The sequence below is a fragment of the Schistocerca nitens genome, chromosome 2 (assembly GCF_023898315.1).
Source record: "Schistocerca nitens isolate TAMUIC-IGC-003100 chromosome 2, iqSchNite1.1, whole genome shotgun sequence".
In the NCBI taxonomy this organism is placed as follows: Eukaryota; Metazoa; Arthropoda; class Insecta; order Orthoptera; family Acrididae; genus Schistocerca; species Schistocerca nitens.
This window is the reverse complement of record NC_064615.1, coordinates 613,705,886-613,727,890: the sequence shown is the minus strand read 5'-3', so window position 1 is coordinate 613,727,890 and position 22,005 is coordinate 613,705,886. Positions and strand designations below refer to the sequence as shown.

Sequence of the window (22,005 nt, the reverse complement as noted above, 5' to 3'; positions counted from 1 at the left end):
CCCAGTAGTGTTTGGAGTATCACCTTGACGAGCTGTGTCGGAAAGACCCTGGAACAAATGGTTAACCATCGTCTGGTCTGGCTGTTCGAGACCAGGGAACTCCTTAGCCGCTCTCAGTGTGGCTTCCAGAAATTTCGGTCCACGGTCGACAACCTGACCCTCCTAGAGGTGGCTATTCAGCAGGCATTCCTCCGTCAGCATCACTGTATCAGCATGTTCTTTGATATCAGTAAGGCAAACGATACTACTTGGAGACAATGTATTCTCACACGACTGCATCAGCGGGGCTTTCATGGCCACCTCCCCATTTTCATTCGATCTTTCCTGTCTCAGCAGTTTTTTCAGACCTGAGTTGGTGACACACTGTCTGATCGGTTTGAGCAGGAGAAAGGTGTCCCCCAGGGTAGTGTTTTAGTTCATTTTAATTTTGACTCCAGATTGTCATGGTTGCCACATCTGCGAGACTTGAAAGCCAGAACCCTGAAGGCACTGAACATCCTGAAGTGCCTCAGCTGCCTCAGCCACAGGTCTTGGGGAGTGGACAGGGTGCGACTGCTCCAATTTTATCAGGCTTTTGTGCATTCGCAGCTGGACTATGGGTGCATGGTGTATGGGCCAGCGAGGCCCTCTTATTTGCGGATCCTTGACGCTGTCCACCACGCGGGGATTCGACTGGCCATGTGTGCTTATCGGACCAGTCCCATACCCAGCCTCTGTGCTGAAGCTGGGGAACCGCCACTTACCATCCGACGGCAGCTCCAGCTTCTGCTGGTCGCCAGTCTTGTAAGTTTCTTGCAGCTCCAACATCATCCACTCACCACATCGTTGATTGTTGCTCATCCGTGTGGTGCTTGTGACGTCCAGGTCACTGTGCACCACTTTTTATTGGATTGCGTTTTATTTTCTGACCAGTTGGCTGCGGCTGACTTGCTGGCGGATCTGCCATCTCTTTTAGGAAATACTCAAAGGAATGTGGTTAAAGAGGGACTTAATTTGTACACAGGGTGACTGGCTCTCTTGTATTTTATGTAAGGGGCCGGCCAATGACAATTTCCTATGGTTCCTTTCTCGTTTTCCTTATGTTATATTTTCTTTGCGTGTATGCTTCCATTATACTGAGTTGGTCCACATTTGTTTCTTTTAATGTGTGTCAGGGCCCTGATGACCTCAACGCCGAGTGCCCGTAAGCCCAACACACACACACACACACACACACACACACACACACACACACACATCTTGGAAACCACATTGAAAACCTAATGTCCGGTTGGAGCCTACTTCACTGTGAATCTGGACATATGAATGTGCACTTCAATCCGAATTATGCATTTTTAGTATGGTTTATGAAATTCTGATGCTCTTGGAATATCCTCTGATTTCCTGTTTCTTTTATGACATAATGTAAAATCAATGCTTTATACATATGAACACATGGGTTTCCTACATCATCATAGCTGCGCACTCACAGTAATACCTGTTTTTGGGCACACTCTGGCAACTGCTGAAACGTACCCATTTCTAGCAGGTCTTGGGAAAATATTTTGAAGCGTTACTTTCAAAGCAAATTACCTTTCATGCCAGATGAATTACGTTACATTTGAGAATTTCTTAAATCACAGAGCGTTTAATTATCATTTAAAACTTAACACTTTGAGGACCAGCCACTTAGAAAAAATTTCGAGCCCAGAAGACCAGACATTTACGTCATTATTTTAACTTTTACTGGCACATTTGTGTAATATACCTTCATGTGTAACACACACAAAAAGGACCTATATTATATGTGAAAGCTTATCTTATCTTGTAGCTACACTGTGCATATTAATTTAAACCATTAACTTTTCCTATTTGTGTGTTTGTGCCACTTAACAGTGATGTTGTTATTGGTTCTGAATATCTCCTGTCATCAGCTTTAAATCATTAACTTTTTCTATTTATGTGTTTGCGCTACTTAGCAGTGATTTTTTTTGACGTCTTCACATTGCCATATTTTCAAAATGGGTTGACGTATTTTAATCAAATTGGATATTTTCTTAATCTATATGTAAGCTACGTCTGTGCCAAGTTTCATCAAAATCTGAGATGTTGAGCTAAAATTCATGTTAAAATAATGTTGTAAATAGTCTTTACGGGTTTGGTGCCAGATGATGTTGTGCAAACTCCACAATATTTCCTCGGAGCAGCTGTCCGACATCTTCAGGAGGTTGGACCTTGCTGGCAGCTGGGTACAACTGACAGTATCTGCATGTTGGCCCTGGCATATAGTACAGGTGTGCAGAGTACGCACAGCTGCAGAGATCACGCATGAGCAATGATTTGCAGATAGGTGGCACCAGACTCGAACATGCTCTACTTAAAACTGCAGAGCAGCCCACCTGCACGTGAACTGTACACTGTGTTTACTAACAGAGCAGCCAGATGTTACTCACTAAAAAACCATACTAGACCAATGTTATGATAGGTCTGTTATCGAAAAATCTTGTTTCCTTGTCATGATTTAATAGCAGTCAGTGCAAGCTTCCAGGCTGTGCTCAGTTAAAATCCTGCATCCCTGTTGATGAGCTTATCAGCTGTACAGATATGTATTTCTTCCTTAATGATGCAGTCCCAGAAAGATGATGCTAGGGACAAAACTTCAGTCTTTTCATAAATCATGGTATGTCCTGTATTCAGACAGTGTTCTGCGATTGCCGACTTCTCCGGTTGATGGAGGCATGTATGATGCTGTTGTTCATCGCAGCATTCTTGTACTGTTTGACATGTCTGGCCTATATATGCTGCCCCACGCTGACAAGTAATCTTATACACACCACGTTTCCCCAGGCCAAGAATCCTTCTTAACTGAAACCAACAGGTTCCTCAGTTGTGCAGATGGTCGAAAACCACACTTAATGTCATATCTTCTGCGGACTCTTCAGATTCTTGAATACGTGGCACCAAAATATGACAAGAAGGCGAAAGTGGTGGGTGTCTTTGTATCTTCATTCTGCTCCATGGACTGAACTCGCTTGGGCCTGAAATGTATCATTCACATACCGCAGAAAACAAGAAAAGCATGCATGATTTCGGCGTCTGCGCGTTCTTCGCACGTGTGTTCTGTATACAGGGGTGTCGACATGCGGATACAGTCAGTCATACCCAGCTGCCAGCACAGTTGACCACCTGAAGATGTCTGAGAGTTGCTCCAAGGAAATATTGTGGAATTTGCACAACGTCAAAGCCGTGAAGACTATTTACAACATACCTGCTGGTTAAGGTTGAAGAGTAGGATAGTGTTGATTTGACATGGAATGTCCCTGGGCCATCAGGCATCTTATTTGACCCATGATAGAAAATATGGAGACAAGTGACCATGTGGCTACAGACAATAATACAAGAGGTATGAGACTGTGGAACATCCCACATTTGTTATAGTGATGAAACGGAAATATGAACAAAGTAGTTCAGTGAGGTAGGAAATGAGTGATGAATGCGGCAATATGAAAATTCTGGTGTGCAAAGATGATGAGGTTCCTTATCATTCACTCGGTGTTCTCAGGCACTGTCTGTATTCCTCAGAACAAGGTTATATTTAAGGAATCAAAGTCTAAAAGATCTCACAGTAACCACTGTGAGATGGTGTCTAGTTATTTCAACCCTTGATATGAACCAGTTTTCCATACCTTCCCATGTTCAGTCATTAAGTTTGAAAATGTCAGCATTCACTCAGTGAAAACCAACACAGCGCTAACTACATATACCAGGCAATGCAATATTATCACTTATTTATTAATCAACCACATCTCTCTCAACTTGTAACAAACCAGAGTGGAATTGCAGCTGCTCGCCAATCCCCATGAGGTTGCTCAGTGTTATTGTGAATTAGTGTAGTCTGAAAAACAGATGCTGCATTTGGAAAGTTCTTAGACTGGCAGACTGATAAGACATGCAACCCGAAGATTAATAACGAGAAATCAGCAAGTATTCTGTCATGGAGCCTGTCATAGTAAATCTTCATGAATTGAGTTCCTGTTAGTCAAACAGCTAATATAGTGCTTGAATCTATTGGTCTGAACTAGCTAAATGCTATGCTGTCTGTATGACTGTTAAGTGTATAGTAACATTCAATATTATTAATTGTTCAGGATTTTGTTTTATTGATGTAGATGCAAATGGTGATCTCTAATAGCTTGTCATGTGAGTGCAAATTAAAATCTCCCTCCTGCAAAAATAATGACATGTCTTATGAACTGATCAAGGACAAGACTGTTCACACCCAACAGTTCACTCCTGACTTGTTACTCCGGTTCATTTGTATAGCTAAAGCAGAAGTGAAGAAATAGCATTATTTCTAAATAAGCTATTTTGTCACATACTTGAGCAATATCAGATTTTTTATTCCATACAAATCAGTGGGTTTTTCTTACTTAGTTTCATATTTGTTGTTACTGTGACAGTCTGTCTGTCTTGGTTGGTACAAACCACATACAGGTATCACTGAGTTGTAGACAGACACAATGAAAGATTGCTAAACAATTAAGCTTGAAGTCAGGTGGTTTTGTGTATGAGAGATGATAAAAAGACAAAGGGGAAAAAACTGTGTAACTCTGAGGGATGCTTCTGTTTAATTAAGACACTCATTTTTCAGCAGCATCTGTTAATTCTTCTTCACTCGTCTTCCCCCCCCCCCCCCCCCCCCAAACATTTCAGTGAGGTATAGAACAGGCATTCTATCTGTAAGTTTTCACTGTGTTTCATGTCCATCATATGTTTTAATTTTCTCTCCTTATTTCTGACTACATATGTGAAGGGTTACAAGTCACACATTCTCTTTCTTGCACTTATATTATGTTCTGTATGACCTACATATAATTTATTATCTTAATTTTTTGGAAATTTCAGCTGAGAAGAATGTTATTGTCTCGGAATGTAAAATTCACAATGATGCAAGTGTTGATGTTTCCAAAGATGGTGCACTCCTTGTTACACTGTTGCCATCCAATCGCATGTGTATTACAGCAATGCTTGGTGAGTGCACTAGAAACATTCAGAAATTGCCTTGTTTACTTAAGCTTCCTTTAAACTATGACAAAGTGTCTGGAAGAGATCTGAACTAGTTATCATTAGTTTTACACTAGTGTGACAGCTGTTTTTTAGCACATACTGGAGAGCAGGTAGCAACGGAAAGATTTTCTAGGTGAGAACTGGCAGAGAGAGATGGGAAGTTGATGATGCACGTTCAAAGTAGATACAGGAGACATGGGAGAAAGTTAGTGATGTATAGGGACTGATAATATTATAACCTTCCTCTCCATTTAGTCAGCCAGTATGTGAAAAAACTTAGTTTCAAAAATGAAATACTGTTTTCACTAGTTTTTGCCAGAGAAATCATTTTATTTAGTCATATCAAGTTACTCCATCATTTATCTCAGAGATTTTGTTGCTTGCAGTAACTTAAAAATTATGTTCCTAAATTGTATAGAACAAATGTAAATATTGGGTCATTCCATGACAAGTGTTCTAGAGGTTACTGCATGACCATCACAGATTTTGATGAAATTTTGCATGAACATTCACTTATGTTTCCAATAAACACTGGTAAAGTTTCACGACCACTAATTCAATACTTCTGGAGGTAAAGTCATTTGTTTGACCCCATAGCACTACTATCAATAATGCACCCATGAGTTTATGGCAAATTTGAGACATATAATATCTTTGGCAATACGTTCTTAAAGGAAACAAAACTAGGCCATCTTGTACAACTTTTTTTGCATTTTTAAGTGAAATAAAAAAAAGGATTCCAGCAGTTTTTATATGGTTAATTTGAAGTTGTCTGCCAAAAAAATAGAAGCTTAAAAATGTGAATTTTAGCTTTTTATAGCTTTGGAAGCAATTCCAAGATAAACCTGAAACTTTGCACCTAACTCCAACTTGTTCTTTTTTAGGGCCTTATACGCTCACATTGCTGGTCTTTCTAATGAAAATAGTTTAAAATAGTTTGCAGAAGATTCTTTTTTGTTAAACTGAGCCAAAAATGGCATTTTTGACATTTATAGAAAAATCATCAACTTTGCCCTCGATTTGTAGACTATTGGAAAACAGTAAGACAATGAAATTTCATATTCTAAGATCGTGTATTGGTAACTTATTTCATGCAATTACTTTCAGAGATACAAAAAGATAAACTTCACATTTCATTTGAGCGTCTATTTTTTGTCCAGTTTTGCTTCAAATTTTCCATATGAAAATTCCTCAGGATATTTTTATATTATTATTGTTTCACTTAGAAGAGCTCAAAAACTTGTACGAGATGGCCTAGTTTTGTTTCTTTCAAGAAATATTGCTGGAGATATTATGTCTTACGGTTGCTAAAAACTCATAGGTGCAGTATTGATAGCTGGGCTATAAGGTCAAAGAAATGACTGTCTCTGCCACTAATAAATTGGCAATAGTTGATACATGCGCAAATGTTGACACAAAATTTCAGCAAAATCCGTGGTGACCATGTGGGAACTTTCTCCAACATTAGACCACTATTATGTTATCCATTTAAGACAGTTAGTGAAGCTGTTGTCTCTCTCTCTCTCTCTCTCTCTCTCTCTCTCCCCCTTTTTGTTGATTTAAGCACCCATTTCTGGAATAACAACTCCAAAAAAGCAGACAAAAGTAATAAATACTTTGTGATGAGGAATTATTCACCAACTGTTCTTCCCTTGCTCAATTTACATTCAAATCATGACATGGGGTGGAATACTGAATTAAACAAAAGATTTTTCTGTATTATTTATATACTTATCAGGGAAATAATATTTTAATTAGTTGTAGCACTTCATTGTTGTTGTGCAGACAACCTGTTGGCTACAGGAAGGGCCTGAAAACATTGTAGTTTCCTCTTACCCAAAGTGGTATTGCTTACTGCTGTCTCTCATGAGTCAGTCTTCTTCTTCTTCTTGATTTCATGTATTAGACAAATTGCCTGTTAAAGTACCCATCTCTTGCATGGTCTTGCTACATTTCTTCTTCCAGAATATTTTCCTGTATTTCCCCAATTAGGTTATATATTGCTAAATATTTCCTTAAATATTTGTTACTGTTTCGATCTTCCCTTGTATATCCTTCTACTCTTGTTAGAAATCTCATTTCTTGTGCCTGTATTCCACTTTCTTGGTGTCTTTTTGTTACTCATGCTTTACTTCCATAAATAAGGGTTGTGCTGCTATTGTTTCATAAAAGTTCAGCTGGGTTTCTTTTCTGATTTTATTCTGCAAACTTTTTATGGTGGCTCCACATATGGAAGTAAATTTATTTAATTTTTGATCCACATCATGGTTGCATTTGTAAGTGATGTCATATCCTAGATATTTAAAATGTTTTACTTGCTCCAAGGTTATACTGTTCAAGACTATTTTGGATCTTACTGGTTGCCTGCCCTGAAATGGCATCACTTTCGTTTTATCTACCAACAATGTTTGGTTGTAAACTCTGTGCTGCAACTTATATATTCCCATTTGAAGATCATCTTCATTCTCTATAGTCAAATCAGGTCATCTGCATATAAAATTACATTTAGTTTAGTGTTATGATCTAACAGAACTCCATTTATGTTCAACATTTTCCATTTACTGATATACATTTCTATATTCACATTATCGAAAGATATAACTGTTCCATAACATTTTTAAATCTTGCATTAAGGACTTGGCATATAATTTATAGGCTGAATCCAGGAGGCTTGTACCTCAATTATTACTACATTTATTTCTATTGCCCTATTATATTATTTTCAGCTCTCAGCCAGTCTTTTGGTACCTTCTTATTTCTCCAGCATTCGTTAAATATGTGAAGAAGTCTAATGCATTAATAACACTCCATACTTCCACAGCTCTGTGTTAATATCATCCAAACCAGTGGCTTTCCTATTTTTTGTAGCTTTTATCATTTCCGTCAGTTCTTTCATGTCAAAATTGCAGACCCTTTGTGTCGTTTAGTTCAGGTAATGTCTGAATTAAAGCATCACCACACCATAAAATTGTATAATGAGCTACCCATTCATTCTCTCGTACATTATTAACTTGTATACAATAGTTTTCTTGTCTGTTGAGTGATTTCATCACTGTACAGGTGATAGTTTCTCTGGCATGTAAATCATGCTCTGAATTGCAAATAAAATGTTCCCCACGATTCTGCATGCACCTTTTTTGAGTTATGCATTCCGCATTATTTCCCTTCTCATATTCATTACAGTTTTCATTAGTGGGATTATTCATGTAGATCTTGAAAGATTCTTGTTTTCCTTTAATTGCTTTTCCCATCTCTGGTGTCCAAATTATTACTCCTCTACGTTTCCTTGTATTTCCTTTTCTTCCCCAGAACTTCATTAGCTATATTCGATAAGGCTGTTCTTAAGTTTTGCCATTCTTCTCACAAGTCTTCTACCATTTCTAAAGTTGCTAATGTCATTGTCAACTGTTTTTTATAGAGATCTCTTTTGCTACTACAGGGTGTCTCCACAGTGCCGTATGATTGTTAGCCTCTCGTGCCGTATGATTGTTCGCCTGCCTGGGTTACTTCCCTTCTAGTGGACTCTCCCAAAATTCCACTGTTTCGTTTATCTCAGCCACAATCAGTAGTATCATTGATGTGTGTTGTTACATGTTGGCGTGAACATTTAAGTTTAGTTCCTTTCTTCGTTTGTTTAGTTTTTGTCACTGTTAAAATGCTAACCGTTGAAGAACATTTGTTTTTAGTCAAACAAGTGTTCAAAGCTGGTGATAAATACACAGTTTCAGTTCGTCAAGCATTTAATTCAGTTTACCTGAAGACAACACTTCCACATCGCGATACTGTGCGAGATTTGATTAACAAATTTCGAAGTATGGGTTCAGTGACAGATGCACCGAGAAGTGGTCGTCCTAGCGTTTTGTCTGAGGATAAACTATTCAATATTTCCAATAAAATGTCCATGAGTCCAAACAAATCAGTAAGAAAACTCGCCCAGGAAATCGATGTTAGTGTCGGAATGGCCACACAGCTGTAAGAAAAAAATTAAAACTTTCCCATACTAAGTGACAGTCGTGCAAGAACTGAAAAATACTGATCATGGCAAGAGACTGCATTATTGTCAATGGTTCCAAAATTTCGTTCAACAAAATGGAAGGGATATTCTTAATGAAACATTTTTCACTGAAGAGGCGTGATTTCATTTATCCGGGTACATGAACTTGCAAAATTCTTGTATGTGGAGTACTGCAAATCCATTGTGTATTCATGAGGAACCACTTCATTCTGTGAAAATAGGAGTTTGGATTGCAATTTCTAGACATTGGATTGTGGGTCCCTCAACAAAACAATAATCACACAATGATACTGCAGTGATATTCGGTACCCATTCATAGTAAAACTTGTGTTAAGTGAAATACTGAACAGTTATTTTCAATGTCACTGTTTGCTGATGTTTTTGGTGATCGCATAATTTCACAGGGACTTTGGCCTCCACGATCGCTTTACCTAACACCACCTGACATTTTCTTCTGGGGTGCAGCGAAAGCAACTGTCTATAAAGATAGTCCAAAAATCCATCGATGAATTGAAAACTGCAATATCCACACTTACTGCTTCTGTTACAGAAGAAATGTTACAGCTTGTGTTTGGAAACATGATTAGACGAATTGAATTGTGTATTCAGCAACAGGAGGGGGGGGGGGGGGGGGGGGGACAGTTTCAACATTTAATGGGAACTATTGTAAGTAAAACTGAATATTCAATAAATTAATAACTTGTATTTCACTGAGTTTCATTTTGGTATATTCACTGTGGCATATGGCACTCTGGAGAGACTTTTTGAACACCCCGTATATTCTAAAAGGTAAACTTTAAGAACTTGTTCTTCTTTTTGACCATTAACTGTTTTCTTTGGTTTTCTCTGTTTTGTGTAGATGTCAGTTATTGACACCAATAAGAAGTGACCTGATCCAGTATTCACTCCTTGATGAACTCTGGTATCTCTAACATGTCCAGGAAATCCCTCTTTTTTATTATTATATAATCTGTAGTAGAGCTGCATCCTGCTGGCCGGGTAAATTTGTGTCTCTTTCTGCCTAAACAAATATTGGTAATTTTCAAATGATTAAAGGCAGTAAAATTTCTGAGTATTTTTCCGTTTTCAGTCAGTGATCCCTTTAATTTTGTTCCTTGTGCATAATGTATTTAACCATTAACTACTATGGATCATCTCTCAGACCACTACGATTTATCGTCCCATGATATGTCACACACTTCTGCAAAGTAAATTGTACTCTTCTGTGTACCTTCCTGTTTAATGGTAAGCCACATGTGCCATAACTGCTGTGATCTGTTTCTTATTTTTGTACGTTGGAAGGCATCACAGATGTACCATAGTATTTGCGCGTCTTTTTTGGTTGAATGTTACCATTTCTCCATTGTGTGAAAATAGGATCTTTTATGCAATGTGTTTTACATGAAGTGGATGTGGATGCTCAAGAACCAATGAAGAGTTCTTCTAAGAAGATTTTGGCGACAGATACTTGATGACATGACACTAATTCCGAGAAGGAAACTGAAACTGATGAAGATGCGACAGCTGGTGACCATAGAGAAAACTGAAGCCAACAACTAGCATAAGAACAAAGGAACACAACATTGCTTGGACTGCATTGATAGTGAAAAGTCTCATAGAAAATGCTGCTGTTTTGGAGATATGAGCCTCAAACACAGAAAGAATTCTTTGAAAAACGAAAAACCTGTGCCTTTTACCCTCCTTGTTTGAAGTGGAAGACCAGATATCGGTGTCAACTGGGTGATGGTCAGATTTGTTTGAAGTTTTCAAGGAAGCTCTGCAGGTTATGTAAGCAGGCTGAAAGTGGTTAAAATGTGATTCAGGACCTCATAAGAATACGCAATTACTTCCGACTTCATTTTTCTAATTTTAAAATTTGGCAAAGTTTCTGTCGTCTTAGAATTACAGAGTACTATAGTTGCTCTCCATTGCAACAATAAATAGTAAATTCAGAGTTGATTTCACATACAGTCTCTCATAACTGAAGTTTGTTTTTCCATATAGTTATGTTTTGAATGTGTGATATTGTCCTCTGATGATATCCTGAGAAGGAGTAGAGAGGTAACTATTTTAGTAATGCATTAAATAAAAGTATACTGCTTATTTTGCTGCATTTAAAAGTTGTCAATGTGTTTAGTGCCCTGCATTGTTATAAAAAAAATACAAATTATTATAAAGTTTACTTGCAAGGAATGTAGTGAACAACAGGAAATCGTAAAGAAATATATCCCCTAAACAATGATTTTATGTACAAAAAATAAAAAGGCGGTCTGAGAGACCACTTCGTAGTATCTGTTTTCCTATCAACATCCGTAGTATTTAGGAGTGAACAGCGACTTCATCTCAAATTGTACAGATCGAGAGTGAAAGTGTCACATCATTATCTCAAAAACTAAAGTATTTTGATGGTGGTGATGATTTTTTGAAACATTACAGACCTCTCTAAATGGGAGTATTTGTGAAAATGTCATAGCAAGAGAGAAAATAAAAAAAAGGTCATGAAAAGGAACAATTGATAGATGAAATTATTTTTAATAAAAACCTTGTTCACAATACTATCAGGCATGACTAACACATACACTCTTCTGAGCTTTTTCTCATCTTTAATTTGGAAAATTAAACTACAAAAGTTTATAATTTTTAGCAGACTTCAAAATTATGTTTTGAAAATATGAATAGTCACAGTATGTTAATTCATCTTGAGAAATGATAAGTGGAAAAACTGCTAACTGTCAGCTATGACATTGATGCCTGAAATTCTTAAATTCTAAAATATTTCTACATAAAGATAAGAGAATCTGAAATTTTTTGCTTCTGTATAAATTATTTTCTCTAAAACCCCGTCCTGAATATTTTAAAAATTACATGGTACATTAGTTAGTCGCTACTTGTGGAAGGTACATTCAGAGTGGGCAGTATTTTGTGGTGCAAAATTTGAAAAAAAATTTTTTTAGACCTAGCTACTCTCAACGTCAAAGAATTCCTGGAATCTTAAAAATTTAAATTGATTGCTGATATTGAGCAAATGTAATGTAGAACTGGTATATCTTACTCAAAATAATTATTTTACAGCCTTGTAAGTGAGTGGGAAAACAATTGTTCATTTGCAAGCATTTTATATATAAAAAATAGATACAGAAAAAAAGCTTTGTATATATTTTTTTCTTTTTCTGTTATTATTCACAAATTTTTATTGTCTTCTGTCATGATTTTGCTTCTTTATGACATTCCAAGAAGTGAAATTGCCTACACCGTAAAAATCAATACTGCACTGTTGAAAAGAGTTTTTTATTGCTCTTTGAACTTTTATAGCCAAGCTGAATTTGCACATGGACAAGGATGATCCAACAAGAGCAGTTTTGACAAAATGGGAACTGCACACTGATTTGTTTATGATGGCAATTTGAAAGAATTTGCCAGACCATGAGGTGTCGTAAAGGAAATGCTTACATCTTGCAGCTCATGATAGACATAAATTATTTGTCCCACCCACCACTGATAGTCATACAAACAAGAAATAAATTTGCTCACAACAAAGCCTTCTGAAGTAGACTGAGATCTCTGCATTTCACACATAGTAACAGGCTGCATTTCACAAAGAACTGTTCTTGCAGTGTATGTGCCACTCAGGAATGCAACCTGGTAATGAGTTGACTGAATTCCCGCCACTGGCATCATAACAGACCTCTCTTGGCTCTTTATTAAAACAGAATTTCCATAATTTACTTTCATTTAGAAATAAGAGTTTTATGTTTTGTAGTAAGTTTTATATGGTCTGTACAAATCCAATACCATCTGTTATAGCGTCAACAGCTACATGCTGGAGATTAAATCAAGTTGCAAGGTGTTTACAGAGACCTGCTACACTGTCACATGCCCTTTTTCTAAGATCTGTTGCTGAAAATATCCGTTTCTTGTCTTAATACCTGTACAGTGTTTTCCAAGCTCGTAAAGCTTAAAGCAGTTTTTAAAATGAGATGCTGCACCATTAGTCACATACACATGTTTAGGAACTGCAAGGCCTCTGGATGCTATGTCGTCAATTATCATGCTGACAGTATAGCATGCATGTGCACTGTCATGAATGAGATCATCACTGACAATAGCAAAACAGTGTGATATTCCAAGGAAGTGAGCAACACATGTGAATATTGACTCATGTGGTGTGTGCCAGTGGTAACTTTGAACTTTGTTCCGAAAAGCAAAAGACCAGTTCTCAGCAGAGTTGAAATGGAGAACTAATGTGTCAGTATTTCTACTGTGGCCTGTCTTTGTATCCTGCAGGTATGAAGGTGAGCTACTCTTTTCAAGACTGCTGTCTCCTTCACAAACTCTTCTCCCTCCCACAGTGCATATGTTACTTCATTGTCAGTATCATGAAGTTATACTGGTTTAACAGTTGTCCCTTCAGCACCAGGAAACACTTCACACTCCTGCGCTCAACATTTATCTTGTGGCTCTTGACACATACACAAAAGCATCAGGTCTATAACTCTGCACTTCCTCCCTGTGATACTGTTGTTTTTAAATTGGCGTTCTCCTTTTTCATTAGGAGATATGCTTCTCTTACTGATCTTTTTGCCATTTTCACAAACAGAGAAAACATCAGCCTGATTAGGATTTTGCATGCTGCAATCTTTGCCATCACCTAGGTAAAATTCCAGAGCAACATTAAGTGTATCCTCTTACAATAGATGCCCACAATAGGAATCTGGGCATGTGCAAATGTTTTCATTCTTTATTTTACTATGTTTTGTAGCTAAATAATTTGAGGAAATTGGTATATATGTCGGAATCTGCTGCTGGGAATATCTGTCAGGTATCAGTGTCAGTAACTGTACCTTCTCAGTATAGGTGGCTGCGGAGATAGTAGTGTTTAGGTTTTGAAACCACACATCACATTGGGTGCACGTGTCACTATCTTCAGGTTCTCCAGCAAGTGCATCTACATTATGCACTTTGCAAAGGTTTTAAGATGTTGCTTGTGTGAAACTTGTCTCAAGTTCTTCCACTTTTCTTTGTACATATCATTTTCTTCCTGTGCTTATTATCTGGCCTGGTCGTTTAAGGGGTCATGTATTAGGGACTAAAACAGAAATGCTAACATTCAGTTGGATCAACAACTTCACACCCAGGAATATAAACATCTGCACTGCATTCTTCAGTTTCACATTCCGGTGAAGGTGATAGTTCAGGTAGGTTATCATTAAATTTCTTGTTGTACCAAGTATAGCAATTCCTGAACAACGGATGTCATGGTATCAGTTATTTGAGGATGAGGATGAAGATATTTCTACAACACCTCCAACAGATTTCCAACAATTGTGAAATGTTTTTCACATTTCTTAAACACCACTTTCTTGTATCTTTTTTTCATAGTCCACATGCCTCAACTTTTCACTCTGTATTTCCTCATTGATGTTGTGTTCCTCATTGACGTTGTGCCTAACAAAAAAATCAATACAGAATGATTCATGTACAAGCTCTCACTCAGTTTTTATAAAAAGAGCAGAGCTGGAAACAGAGTTGCCAACACACAAATATTACACTGGAAATTCAGTGATGCTAAATACGCAAAATGTTGGAAAATTTCTAACACTTACACAAAAAAAAAAAAAACCACACTTCAATTGCAGTAACTACTAACACATTAACCAAACAATGTAGCGTGCAATTTTCCTAAGTTTTGTAATGGAGATTTTTGAGTTAATAATTCGTAGAAACTCATAAAAATGAGATTTTTTAAATTTTCAATAATAAATATTTATGTAATATAGAGAGTTGGAGCAGAGAAGATAGTGTTTATAATTATGTCATGAAAAGGACAGTTGCTGCTTTCCATATAATGGAAATGCTGAGTTGATGATAGACGCAACAGAAAGACTGTCAAAACAGCTTTTGGCCAAACAGTCCTTCATCAGATCTAGACAACATACATACACACACTCAAAAATTCAAGTGCATCCCTCATGGCCAAGCCTATGGCTGCCAAGACTGAGACTGTGGTCGTGTGCGTGCGAGTTGAGTTTGTATCAAGGTGTGTGTGTGTGTGTGTGTGTGTGTGTGTGTGTGTGTGTGTGTGTGTGTGTGCACGCGTGCATGCGTGTGTTTTAAGAGTTATTTACAAAATAGACATTTTTCAAAGGACTGAACCATCTACAAAAATCAAGATGAAATTATATAGTGGCATACTATATATTGTTTTATACAGAAATTCATGATCATAAACTGACGTGTCCTGCATGATTTAAGATGAAATTGCCCTTAAGTATCCATGGTTTCATCCTCATATGCTGCCTACAGTCACAGCAAACACATAAAAGAAGTTTTGATCATTTCTGCTGTGAAGTGATTATTAAATTACTTTATCTTTTGTATCAGTTTTGAGGTATTTGAGTGTACCATTGGGAATCCACATCATTTAATATTCAAACTTACTGTTTTATGCTTCTTTATTTACACTTGAATTGTACAATGATTTGTTAATTAATTAATTACAGTTATAGAAAAATGTCAAAGGTACATTGTCAGGCTGTTCTGTTATTGTAGATTACATTCTGTTTTTTTTCCCCTCCTCCTTGTGTGTGTAAAATTTTTAGATTGTTACCAGTATTGATTACTCCGTGGCAAGAGGTCTATTTGCATTTATCTCACACCTGATTTATGTGATTCTTGCTGAACCTGCCACAGCCTTCATGTCATGTTGCTCCTTCGAATGGCCATTTTTTGCTTCTCAGTGCTCAAGGTGTATTTGAACTACTTTTTAATCACCTTAGAAAAGGTAAAGGGCAGCAGAGAGGTGCTTCTGACTTCGCACTTGAATGGAGGCAAGGCTGAAGAAAAATAAAGATATACTCATAGGATTTGTAGATGTACAGCAAACATTGGACAATGTGAACTGGTGCAAGATGTTTGAAAGTCTGAGAAAAATAGTATTAAGTTACACTGAAAGGTGGATGATATACAATATGTACAAGAATGGAGAGAAAGAATAAGATTGAAAGACCAAGAGCAAATTGCTCGGATTAAAAAAGGTGTGTGAGAGGGGCGCTGTGTTTTGTCCATACTCTTCAATCTATACTCGAAAAATCAGTGCCAGAAATAAAAGGAAGATTCAGGAGTGTGATTAAAATTCACAGTGGAAGGATATCAAAGATAGGATTCACTGATGATATCGCTACCACCAGTGAAAGTGAAGAAGTGTTACAGTATTTGTTCTATGGAATGAACAGTCTAATGAGTACAGAGTACAGAGTAAATCAGAAAAAGGTGAAAGTAATGAGAAGTAGCAGAAATGAGAATATTGAAATATTCTTAACTTAACATCAAAATTGGTGGTCACGAATTCGATGAAGTTCAGGTGTTCTGCTACCTTGGAAGCACAACGACCCACAACGGATGAAGCAAGGGGGACACAAAAAGCACTAGCAAAGACAAAGAGGACATTCCTAGCCAGTAGTCTGTTAGCATCAAATATAGGTCTTCATTTGAGGTAGAAGTTTCTGAGAATGACATTTTGGCCAGCCATTGTGGCAGAGCGGCTAGTCGCTTCAGTCCGGAACCGCACTGCTGCTATAGTCACAGGTTCGAATCCTGTCTTGGGCATGGATGTGTGTGATGTCCGCATGTTAGTTAGGTTTAAGTGGTTTCTAAGTCTATGGGACTGATGACCTAAGATGTTAAGTCCCATAGTGCTTAGAGCCATTTTTTGACATTTGGAGGACAGCATTGTATGGTAGTGAATCATGGACAGTGTGAACACTGGAACACAAGGGAATCAAAATATTTGAGATGTATTACAGAAGAATGTTGAAAAGCAGGTGGACTAATGAGGAGGTCCTCCACAGAATCAGCAAGAGATTGGAATATATCTACCAAATAATTCAGATTTTAGAATGCTAGTGCCACTCTGAGAAGAGGAGGTTAGCGCAGGAGAGGAATTCATGGTGGCCCCATCAAACCAGTCAGAAGACTGATGGCAAAAAAAAGTCCACCTTCATTGTTGTCAAGTATGATATATTGTACCTGTCAGAGTACTATTCATTATCTTTATTTGATATTTCTGTGTGCATCATTTATAGACTGCATAACATTGTTTCTTGTTTTTCAGGCGTATATAGTTTAGAATGGGAGTCATTGGGCCAGTGCCTGTACACTACAAGTTTTGAACAGAATGCTGTGTCTGTGTCACTGTCGCCTGCCTGCCGACACCTGCTGGTGGGCCTTGCATCACGACGTATCGTACTTCCAACTGATCGCCCTACTGTAGCACAGATTTTTCGTATGGAAGATGCAAAACCTGGTCGTTCAATAGGAGGCCGTGGTCGCCTGTGTCACCTACGTGACATTGAACAGAATCGTGAAAATAGCTTTACTAGTCTGAATTGTATCCGCTGGGCACCCGAGCCTGGCCAAGGCCTAGTTTATGGTACCAATACTGGTACATTGAAAGTGTTGCGCTAGAGTTTGTGTATCAAATTACTGTTCATATCTGTTGTAACTTGTTAAGTGACATTTAAGGCCACTATTGTAAAATTTTGTTCATTTATTCGATTTAAGCTGCGTAAGCATTGTATCACATGTATTGGACTGGATGATAATGTCAGAACATTCTCTAAGTAACAGTTTTGTCTCTATAGCTTGTGTTTTTCACAGATACTTGGGGTTTATCTGTTACAGCTATAGTCTTGTATAGTCTCTCATTCCAATATCATGTACAAGGCATTTGCACATATACTGAACAGATATCGACATTTCATCAAATGGCTACCAGTATTAGAGGACATTTTTAAACCTTACAACTGACAACAACTGTCTTTTACAAAAAAAGTGCTTTCTTACCATATACATGATTTCCTCTCAAGTCAGTTTGGCTTTGTAGGAGAGGAAGCACAAAAATAAAGGCCATTATCAGTGTAAAACATCAAATATTTGCAAATTGACTGTATGAAATTTCAAGTACTAATCATTATGCAGCCAGTATTATTAGATGAGGAGGTTATGACATAATGTCAGCTTAGTGTTACAGGCAATTTGTTTGTTGCTTATAATTTTTCCAAATAAAAAGATCATTGTGCTTTGCATGTAGTATCACCTTACTGATGAATATGAATGTACTTGTGCCCACTCTTCTGCATCTTCCTTATTAATTTGATGTGATAAATATTGATAATTGGTTAAAAAGTATGGTACACCAAATATTTGTGTGCAGTGACTGTTGTAAAATAGTAATCTCTATTCATCCCAGTTCCATAACTACATTGTTTTCAAAGAGAAGGTTGTCAAATCACATTCCTGTTTAATTTATGTTCAATTTCTTAAGATAATCAGCATTCCACATGCACCTTCAATGTGCAAGGGTATAGTACTGGCTTAGGTTATTTTTGAATGAATTAAACTTAGCTTTTTGTTAATAATGCGTGATTGTGAAGTTATTATTCTATCCATTCATCTCAATTTATAAACGAATAGCATCTGTGAATGAATTTTCTGTGTAAGATATTGAGGCAGACTGTTTTATATTTTTTCATATTTACTTCCAGCCATCCCTCCCTCCCTCTTTTAGTATGTACATTACAGGAATGTTTTCATGGCAGCAGTGATGAACTGTAATATAAGAGATGAATAGGACCCTTAAAAATCAATTGCATGCACAGTAGAGTAGATAACAATGTTCCTTGCGTTACACATTCACCAGTGTAAGATAGCCCTGTTCCAGATATTTTACTTATGAATAAGTAGAGGAACTGTGCACCATTCATACCAAAGTATTTGTTTTATTTAATCAGTTCTGGAATGTAATTGCACTTAAATCTTTAGTAAATTAGGAAGGAGAGCATTTTTTTCTTTCCATCTGCATAACACAATTATATTTTTATGTTTGTTTTTCTGTTACAATTTTGCCCTGCATGGTATATTCTGACTTAAGAAATTTTTGCTTTATATTTTGACAATATTATGTTTCCATGTATTGGTTGACTTGGAATAGTTGCAGTTTTGACTGAAGAGAATATTAGTTCTATCCACCTCATGTTTGATTCGTACTTTCAGTGTAAAGTAGTATACCATTTTACATCACATGCTGATGTGTTTTATATAAAATCCTTATTATGTTAAATGTTGTTTGGAGGAGGAAACATTTTTGTATTCAAATGTAAAAGAGGTTAACAAAGTATCTGTCTTGAGTTCACAAATTATTTAATTTTACAACACAAAGTACAGAGAATTTTTCTTATCGCATCTGATTTTTCAGCCATATAGGAATTGTATTTCTTTTGGGACAGATGAAGTATTTTCACATGTAATTCGGATGCTGAAAATCTACATTTACGACTAGATGTATTATTATATGACAGAGATATTATTTACAGCATGTGATACTATTCTCCTGGATGCAATAAAAGAAAGATAACTTTGTTCTTGTCGTGCACAAGAAAATTAGTAATTTTCATTTTCTTTTTTTTTCTGCTGCTTGTATCCAATTTATTGTTCCTGTGATATTTAAGTGCATCAGTATGTTACATGTGTGCATAATGTATGTATTATATGAACAGTCATCATTTGGCAGGACTTCCCTCCTGTTTCATGTACACATTGTTACTTGTCAGTGTTCTGTTACGAGAAAGAATATTTTAAATCATTGTTGTAGAAATAAAATAAAATGCTTGTATTTATTATTCCTTGAATTGTCAAATTCTTTGAATGAGATTATTTCAAACATAAAGTCAGATTTGACTGTGTTACAGCTGCACTTCATGTTTGTAAGTGTATTTATTACAAACATTACGTTATGCACAGTACTCAATGCTTCTTAATTCTGAGAAAAGCACAATATTTTCAGCACATGCCAATGCGATAATATTTTTTTTATCTTTTGGAATAAGTAACAAAACTGTCCATATTCAAATTGGAAAGTTGCGAAGCAGACATATATCTTTTTATAATGTTGATTAACAATTATAATTTTGTTTTTGCATGGACCACAGCTTCAAAAAATTTTGTGAAGAAGAGCGTAATATTCTTTTAATAATTGTATGATCAGCTCCTATTTCGACATTTGTTATTTTCAAGCACATATAAAAAACCATCACATGATTTATCACATTAGACACAGCACATAAACCAAATTACTATTCTACACATGAGGTCACATTTTACGCAGTCCACGTATGTCGTCACATGTTGACATGGCTTTTATCTATGTATGATGTATGTATGTATATGGACTACTGTATTTACTCGAATCTAAGCCGCACTCGAATCTAAGCCGCACCTGAAAAATGAGACTCGAAGCAGAGAGAAAAGTTTTAGGCCACACCTCCAACTCGAAACAAAGTTGGTCAGTTGTAATATGAGACACAATTTAGGCCGAATAAATGACGATACAGCTACAGTAGTTTGGTTGTCGTAAGCTTAGCAGTTAAGCTTTACCAGGTAGGCATTGCTATGCGTCAGGCGCTCCGTCCGTATTTATACGGGTACCCTTCCTTTTTCACATGCTCTGGTTTGAATTGATTGCTTATTTTTCTCTCATCTGATAAGTGCCGTTCTCTTTGTTATAGGTGTTTACGTCACTCTAAGCTGAAAATGCATTACTGTACTGTGTCACGCATTGTTCGTCGCATTCTGATAATGAGTGTTTACGGCCTGTCGCCGCTCGCGGCATGGGTTGCTTTTGTACGCGCTACCGCCGCTTACGATTTAAAAAAAAGAAGAGAGAGGAATCGTCTCATTAGCGAAACAATGGCAAGAGACTGCTATTTGTTGTTACTTACACTGCTGCTTTCTTTGATAATGATCAACAAGAACCAAATAATAGGCTGCGTATGATGCAAGATGTTCTGAACGAGAGTTTAGCGAAAACTTTTCTCCGTTTGAAAATCTTTGCAGACGCCTCTTTAGTACTTGTATTCAGCACGGAAATTAGAGTCATCTTAGATTTAAAAATCTAGTCAATTCCCGTGTTTCAATTCTGACTGTATCACTATTAGGCATAAGAATAATACGAATATAAACATGACATGATATGTATATTCTTCCGCGTTTGCTGTTGTCGCACTCTAGTTTCGTAGTTTATTGGGCAGAAAGGATTTAAATGACATAGCAGCAAACACGAAAGAATACATGGCAAAATGTTTATATTCGTATTATTCTTATGGTGAAGAGAATAATGCGTGTGATTCACAATTCATAAAAGTTCCTATTAGCAACCATCCCTTCTCACAGGTAGGAAAAAATTCAGAACGTAGAGTTGGCCATGTTGACAAACATCCCAAACGGTCTTGCCAGTCGGATTTTCGTAGTACATTAAAATGCCGCTACATTCGAAGAAGAACAATGCGGAATTTGTATTTACTTCGTTGGATAATGTATGAAAATGAAGTGGTCGAAACTCGTGGTGGAGAAAAAAGCTCGTCTTCCACCTTTTTTTTATTTTTTTTTTTACTGACGCAGAGGTTTTGCCGCCAGTATTTATCTGCATGCCTGTGTAGCGCTACATATATTCGACGGCAGAAGTTAGTTGTGGCGGCACCTACCAACATTTTTCAGAACTTCCGCTTACTTTGCACTCGATTCTAAGCCGCAGGCGGTTTTTTTGGTTACAAAAACCGGAAAAAAGGTGCAGCTTGGATTCGAGTAAATACGGTATATAAAATGTGGCATTATATGTGGAATAGTAATTTGATTTATGTGCTGCATCTAATGTGATCAATCGTGTGATGGTTATCCACATGTGCTTGAATATGACTTTTAATGTCAAAATCTGCTGATCGCACAATTAATAAAGCATATTATGGTCTGCAATGGACCATGTTTTCCTTTACCAAATTGATTAATCAGTTTGATTTACACCCTTTTGATGCAAGATTACACAGTAATCAAATTCCTGAAGATAATATCAAGCACTCACACAGTCAACTATCAGTACTATGCTGTCTGCTGAG

General features: G+C 36.9%; 1 protein-coding gene across 1 annotated transcript in view; it reads left to right on the top strand.

Annotated features, from left to right (window-relative positions):
• The window catches only part of LOC126235199 (uncharacterized), a 305,365-nt gene extending 285,628 nt beyond the window's left edge, over positions 1-19,737 (top strand). Inside the window, exons 24-25 of the mRNA XM_049943929.1 lie at positions 4,885-5,010; positions 17,172-19,737. Coding sequence (XP_049799886.1) covers positions 4,885-5,010; positions 17,172-17,524 — 479 coding nt within the window. The 3' untranslated portion in view covers positions 17,525-19,737. The remainder of the gene's footprint in view (positions 1-4,884; positions 5,011-17,171) is intronic.
• The last annotated feature ends 2,268 nt before the right edge of the window (positions 19,738-22,005 follow it).